At 34.5% G+C, this 7,426-nt stretch overlaps 1 protein-coding gene and 1 non-coding gene across 2 annotated transcripts; one reads left to right on the top strand and one right to left on the bottom strand.

Moving 5' to 3' along the window:
• Positions 1-5,297: 5,297 nt before the first annotated feature.
• On the bottom strand, positions 5,298-5,370 carry Trnac-aca. Its single transcript has one exon. It is a non-coding gene; the product is annotated as a tRNA-Cys (tRNA).
• Positions 5,371-6,225: 855 nt separating this feature from the next.
• LOC106664543 lies at positions 6,226-7,189 on the top strand. Its single transcript, XM_014390358.2, has 3 exons — positions 6,226-6,479; positions 6,532-6,701; positions 6,765-7,189. The coding sequence occupies exons 1-3, from the start codon at positions 6,317-6,319 to the stop codon at positions 7,149-7,151; spliced, it is 720 nt and encodes a 239-aa protein (XP_014245844.1). The 5' UTR covers positions 6,226-6,316; the 3' UTR covers positions 7,152-7,189.
• Positions 7,190-7,426: the final 237 nt, after the last annotated feature.

The raw sequence follows: 7,426 nt of genomic DNA, 5'->3' as shown, positions 1-7,426 counted from the left end.
CAAATTGTCAGACCTGTTAAATGTCATAAAAGGTTTTACAATCAAATGAAAATTCGTTCTAAACAATTTTTTAAACATAAATTGTAATTAAATGATTAAATATATAAATTATGATTATTTAGAGATCGTGAGATGCGGTCTGGTGTGACGTAGGTTTTAGAAAATCATTTTCTTTATCGTACCAACGTTTCGATCTTTATTGAGATCATCTTCAGGGCTCAATAACGATCGAAACGTAGGCACGATAAAGAAAATATTTTTCTAAAACCTACGCCACACCAGACCGCATCTCACGATCTTCAAATAATCATTAACTAACGGTCACTAAACACCACACATTGTTCCTTATTATCGAAGTCTAATTTACATGTTCTTCTGCCTGGACATTTTATGAGCTCACATTTTATGGGTCTTCTGTTTTACAGTATTGGAGGAAATCGAAACATTTCGGACTTGTCTTATCAGATTTCTTATCTTATTTCGTAATGCCTGATGACGCACGAATATATCATCTCTCTCGTCTGTAGACCTATGTCGACCCTGCCCTGGCCTTCTAATGTGAAGCCTTGTTTTTCCCCCTTCCTATTGCAGAATGACTTACGCTCAGTTTCCTATCGGCTTTACGCTGACTGTATCCTCCTGTATGTTGTCACACTGTCATACTCACTCGAATGCCTGATCGGAGCTATTGACAAAGGTTTCAGAATAATATAAAATCCAATCAACGAGGGAAAAAGATTGACTGAATGCTTCAGGCGTAGCCGAATGGAAAGGAACAATATTACTTATTGTGCAAATGAGATTAATCAGTACAAAAGAAAACAATGGATATAAACAAAGCAATATTTACTGTGTATTTTGGCTACTATAGCGCCTAATTGCCTATAACTAATGTAGACAGAAACTGGATTTAACTTTAACATAGACAACTTAATTGGTGCGTTAAATTTGGCCACCACTATAGATTGTAGACGCCATTTTCAAAAATTCATTAAAGATGGTTTTGAGCCGAAACGAGTTTGATTAATAGTGAAAATAAGTGATCCGAAGGATGAGTTTGGAACCATATCACAATACAGGTTAAGTGTTTTTTATGAGATCATAAAATCTATTTTTACCAAAAACCAATAGTAATTAAAAATATAATATTTTGTTGATTTTTTAAACTGTTTACGATTCAACAGGTAAATATATATTATTAAAGAATAAAACCAAATTAAAAAATGAAGTTTTATCATATGTCCATTAAAGTTCGTGTCCGATTGACGAATAAATATTTTTAAATTAATTAATATTTGAAAAATGGCAACAAGGAGGGAAAATTCCAGAGGTGAGGTTGAGATGGGAAGTTGGTGTCCGACCGGATCGAAGTCACGATAGCGCAAATGGTAGAGAGCGGCGTATTTAGCCGTGAGTTCGAATCCCGCTTGTGACACTGACTTTTTTTCTCGACCAATGCCTTTCATAAAAATATTAATTAATTTTTTCATTAGCTTGGGGGTACGAGTCGGCCCCTCGGGTCTTGGTCGTCCACCCTGCGTAAAANATATATATATCATAAGTTTGGTAAAAGTGTAGAGTAAGTGTACCTATTTCCACGATAGTAGATATATTAAAAAGTGGCGTCAATTGGGAAATATCAAGTTTTGTAATTGCATAGAACCAAATTCCACAATATTTTCAATATAATTTTATACTTTTATATAGTGAGCCATTTTAGGGTCATCCTTGGTTCTCAAAAACTTCTAAAAACCGAACAAAATAAGAAGCATTATTGGACAAAGTTACCATATAAAGGGAAAATAAAGGGGAAAGTATATAAAAAGTGTAGATCATACAGATATGTACCGTACTACCATCCAAGACTATCCAATAATAATAAAAAATAAATGTTACAAATATAATCCTGTAACATAATAAACTTTTTTTAGTAACAACGGGAGGCTACCCTAGTGGGATAGCCGATATCACTGAAACATTTTTGGGAGATAGTAAACTAAAAATATTAGAGAGTCGTTCAAGCTTTCTTGCCGATGAGTCCTAGGAGCCGAGGAAAAATATATTTAAATTAATTTAAATATAGTTTATTGCCTTAGTTGTGCACGTACGTCGTAAAATTACAAGTTACTTTAAGGAAAACACGTGGTTTTAGGGTATAGAAAGACGAATATCAACGTTGTTTCTTGCTAAGAAAATATTTTAATTTTGATTTGAGATCGCCTGTTTGTTTACACGTTGAGAAAATTAAAATTTCAATCTTCAACATACAGGGTGTTCTTTTTAATTGGCCAGATGAATTTCTCTTGACCAAATAACGATATAAAAAAATGCGTGTTTAATATTTTTTAGCACATTTTCAAATTTTGGAGTTTTAGTACATTTACCTTTTTTTGGAGAAAAAATATACAAAGTACCTGAGATCCAGTTTAAATTCAAAATTTCAAATATACCCTATACATGCTGATACATAATTTTAAAGGTTTTTTTTGCCGAAAACAATGGTGCAATCGACGTTAAAATGGTAAAAAAATGACAAAGTTATGACAAAAAGTCTTGAAAAACGCATTTCTTTGGTTTAGTTGTTAATTCCAATAATTTCCTCCTTTACTAATTTAATGCCTTTAATGTTTACTTCCAAATTCACTAGTATTCGTGGTCCTTTTGACCAGTAAATATCTTTCAATTAATTAAGGTTTTTCGTTGAGATAAAATCACGAGCATGATTCGAACCTACGATCTTCGGCTAAATACGCCGCTGCTCTACCACTTGAGCTATCGTAACCTCGATCCACTCAGACACTAACATCCCATCTCAACCCCACCTTTTGAATTTTCCCTCCTTTTTGCCATTTTTCCAATGTCGTGTAATCTATTTGATTCTCGGCGACAAATGAAATGGCCACGGAGAGCTTTAGTGAGGGTATACTTCATTTTAACCTATTAAATTCACTAGTTTTCTTGATCCGCTTGACCAATTAATATCTTTCAATTAATTAAGGTTTTTAGTTGAGATAAAAATGAAAAATGGCAAAAAGGACGGAAAATTGAAAAGGTGGGGTTGAGATGGGAAGTTAGTGTTCGAGTAGGTCGAGGTCACGATACCCCAAGTGGTAGAGCAGCGGCGTATCTAGGCAAAGATCGTGGGTTCGAATCCCGCCCGTGACACTGACTTTTTTATCTGAATTTAAAACCTTAATTTATTGTTTACATTCATTACATTGTATCTTTGCACAAGGCAGGTAGTTGGAGCATGAAATGTGATTAATAAATAGCCAACCAAATGAATGTTTTTAAAAAAATCTTTTTGCCATAATTTTGTCATTTTTGACCAATTAATAAAATCCGATTGCACCATTGTTTTTAATGTAAAAACTGTAAAAACCTTTAAAAAGTTCAGTCAGAATGTATAGGGTCGTATTTGAGATTTTTATGTTGAACTAGGCCTGAGGTACCCTGTATAGTTTTTCTCCAAAAAATAGGTACGATTTTGAAACTAGACTAAAAAATATAAACACGTAGTTTTTATTTATGTATGTTTTTCGGATTTTTTTATTTAAACGCTGTTAGATGCGGATCTTATAAAATATTTACAAAAAAACATAATTTTGTTTTAATTTGATGTTTTTGGCTGCTCGTACTTTTCATATAATAACGACGGTAAATATAGAAATTTTCTTTAAGGCAATATTTTATGGTTTGAAAAATCGATATAGGACAGATGAGTATTTCCCATGTCTTAGAGTCTGTTGTGCTAAATTTGACGGGAATGTAATGGAAGTACTTGATAAGATCCGCTTGTGTTTACATGCTATCAGCACTGGCGAATCTCTCGTCTGAGGCATTGTTGCTACCTGGTGGAACTATGGAAACTCGACATCATCCAGATGTTATCAATTCCCTACATGTTCATACTACTCACATTCTATTTTAATTTTTATTGCAAACAAACTCGTCGATTATAATGTTGAAAATGAGGGATTTTTTCAATGTTCAGCGTGTAGGAAGCGACTGACGGACATTACATTTTCAGTATAAATGTTTAGACCGTTGTCATTTTATTTAGAATAGCGCTATTGATAAATGTTTGAGTAAAAATCATTAATGAATTAACATGGAACATTGTCTTGTTTGTTTCGCATTGCGCTGGATAAACGCGTTATTATTTTTAAACAATTTTCCGATTCATCTTGATTGACGTTTTTCGCTTCGTGTTGAAGTAGAGTAAATCCATGTCGCACCCAACTTCATTTTTCTCGGCCACAGTTTCGCCAAAAAATACGCTTTCCCTCACTTTCCCTTTTTTTCCCTTCCTTTGCCGTATGATTTTCCAGGGGAAACCTTGCTTCCGATATATATTTGTATTTGATTTGACGTGACGTGGCTCTGAGCCGGACGTTGCAGCTGATTGCGACACATGCCACTTCAATACACCGGGTCATTTTTCAAAGACTGTTTCATGAAAAGTGATCAATGGCCATTTTTCCACTTTTTCCATGTTTGCCCCCCCCCACCTGCGCTTTAATCCCGGAAGTATGGTACATCCTGAATTGGCACTGTATCCATGTCAGTTGCCCATAAACGTGATATAAATATTATTTATAAACATAAAATAAATTGTTCTTTCAAGAAAAGTAGTCCACATTTTAAAAAGGAAACATCGTTCCACAATTCAATGTGAACAACTATTATACAACAATGGTATAAATGGAAAAATATTGATTTAATTAAATGAGAAAATATAGTTTTTCCTAGTGTAATACACTGTATAATTGTTATCTTTCTAATACGTTGGTTGTGACACATGAAATATGTTTTTCTAAGTCAATAAATATACATAATTGTCTACCTACCAAAAATATATTTTGAGCTCATGGGTGCTCATAGGTTTAATGATTTTAAACCGATTTTTATTTTTTAAGTATCTGAAAACAAAGATTGGTTGTTTTCTTTATCAAAATAAATTGACATGCAAAAATAGAAGTCTAAATAAAAAGCAAATACTTTTGTAAAACGTATAAGAAAACGGTATTTATTACTCTTTCAATGTAAGGTCTAGGTTGAGATAAAAAAAATCAGCGTCACGAAAGGGATTCGAACCCACGACCTTAGGTTAAATACGCTGCTGCTCTACCACTTGAGCTATGGTGATTTCGATCCACTCGGACACAAACTTCCCATCTCAACCTCATTATTTGTAATATTTATAATTATTTATGACAATTTCTTAACGCTAGTTTTTAAAAACTTTGTACGTACTACAATTAATTAAGGTTTTTAGTTGAGACGAAAAAGGCTAATGGCACGAGAGGGATTCGAACCCACGACCTTCGGCTATGTACGCCGCTGCTCTACCACCTGAGCTATCGTGACATCGATCCACTCGGATATCAACTCCCATCTCAAATCCCCTTATGAGTTTTCCCTCCTTTCACCATTTTTCAAATGTCGCGTAATCGGTTTGGATTCTCGACAACAATTGAAATGGCGACGGAGAGCTTTAGTGAAGTGTACTTCATTTTTAAATCATTAATTCACTACTTTCGTGCTCCGCTTGACCAATTAATACATGACAATTAATTAAGGTTTTTAGTTGGGATGAAAAAAGCTAATGGCACGAGAGGGATTCAAACCCACGATGGGTTGAGGTGGGGAGTTGATGTTCGAGTGGATCGAGGTCACGATAGCTCAGGTGGTAGAGCAGCGGCGTATCTATCCGAAGGTCGTGGGTTCGAATCCCTTTCGTGCCATAACTTTTTTCATCTCAACTAAAAACCTTAATTAATTGTCATGCATTAATTGGTCAAGCGGACCACGAAAGTAGTGAATTTGTATGTATTGATTTGCCCTTCACTTGGACAATTGCTAAATGCTTCTGGCAAACCAAAAAGAAAAAAGTTTTTGAAAATTTATTATATTATATTAAGTTGGTGGTGGTTGTTGGCTTCGATTCACATATTTGGGTCTATCTAATGTAATCAAACATCAAAATCTAAATCCATAAAAGTAGGAGGCAAAAATCTAATAAATCAAATTATATAATTTTGGAATATTGTGACCCTATTACATTATCATTTAAGTATAAACGATATCGCAGTTTAAAAGAAGATAAATTCCCTAGTAATTGCATAATAAATCATTGTCCAAGTATGCATTAAATAACTAACCTATCTTATCTTCTTTCAAGTGTTATCGTGCGTTTTCTCTATTGTGGAGAGCCCTGTTTGTAAACTACATTTAGTACATATATAAAAAACAAAAAACAAACAAAAAAACAGTTCCGTTTTTGGGCTGATCGTAATAGTAGTGCAGGTAGAACATGACTGTTTCAAAAATTCCTTTGGGTGAGTACCAAGTGACTAAAGATGGAAAGGTCATCAAGTACTGTTTGGAAAACATCACAAGCCAGGTGAAAATGGACGAGGCGCTTGAACACATGATAAACTACTTTTTACCCAGAGAACCCCTCTCAAAATATTTAGGTAAATATAATATTGTAAAAATTAGGTGTTTTTAAGATTTAATGGTTGGCAGATGTGTGTAGTGACGAACCATCGAAAAACAGCGTTAAAAAACTTTGGGCTGAGGCTTTACAAGATGGGCATGCTATCGGGGCATACTTGCTGAACAGCAACGGTACCATAGGAAGGCTTATTGGGACGAACATAATAATAGTTTCGAATAAAAACGCACCACACGACGAGGTACGTAGGGTGTATTATCTCCTCGTTTTCTTATATTAACATTATATTTTGTTCCAACTCAAGATTCTACAATTAGAAGGCGAACAATTCCAAATAATTTTCAAAACGTTCAAGTCGTTGATGGAACGTGTCGACGTCTACGATAGGTACGGCGTGGACGAGTACCTGGAGGGATTGGGACTGTCCGTACATCCGGAATACCACGGGTGCAACTTGGGATATAGGATTTTGGAAAGCAGGGAGAAACTCTGCAAGGCACTAGGTCTTAATGTGGCGGTGACGATGTTTACTGCAGCCTCGTCCCAACACATAGCGAGGAAACTCGGCTATGAGACCCTCGTGGAAATAGACTATGATGAAGTGAAAATTGAAGGGCGGTACCCTTATCGTGGGATATGGGAAAAAATGAAAGAAAAGAAATTCACTCTTATGGCACTCGAATTTAAATGATGATCATTAAATACTTATTAATAAATGCATTGTCGTCAGTTGGTTTTATTTACCAACCATCTTACATTTAATTAAGAATTAACTTATGCATGTAACAGAAACAAAATAAATCAGCCGTATATATTTTTTTAACTTTAATTAAATTGCATTGAAAATATAACTAATTCACTACTTTCGTGGTCCGCTTGACCAATTAATACAAGACAATTAATTAAGGTTTTTAGTTGAGATGAAAAAAAGTTAATGGCACGAGAGGGATTCGAATCCACGACCTT

This window comes from Cimex lectularius, unplaced genomic scaffold (genome assembly GCF_000648675.2).
Source record: "Cimex lectularius strain Harlan isolate CLEC.00 unplaced genomic scaffold, Clec_2.1 scaffold13, whole genome shotgun sequence".
NCBI lineage: Eukaryota > Metazoa > Arthropoda > Insecta > Hemiptera > Cimicidae > Cimex > Cimex lectularius.
The sequence above is the reverse complement of the archived record's forward strand: the minus strand, read 5'-3'. Positions and strand labels throughout refer to the sequence as shown.

Excerpts from the sequence above, each read along its gene's own strand:
- LOC106664543 (XM_014390358.2), top strand. The coding sequence starts at position 6,317 with ATGACTGTTTCAAAAATTCCTTTGGGTGAGTACCAAGTGACTAAAGAT. Across the intron at positions 6,480-6,531 it reads ACCCCTCTCAAAATATTTAG|ATGTGTGTAGTGACGAACCA; the intron begins GTAAATATAATA and ends AATGGTTGGCAG. Across the intron at positions 6,702-6,764 it reads AAAACGCACCACACGACGAG|ATTCTACAATTAGAAGGCGA; the intron begins GTACGTAGGGTG and ends TTCCAACTCAAG.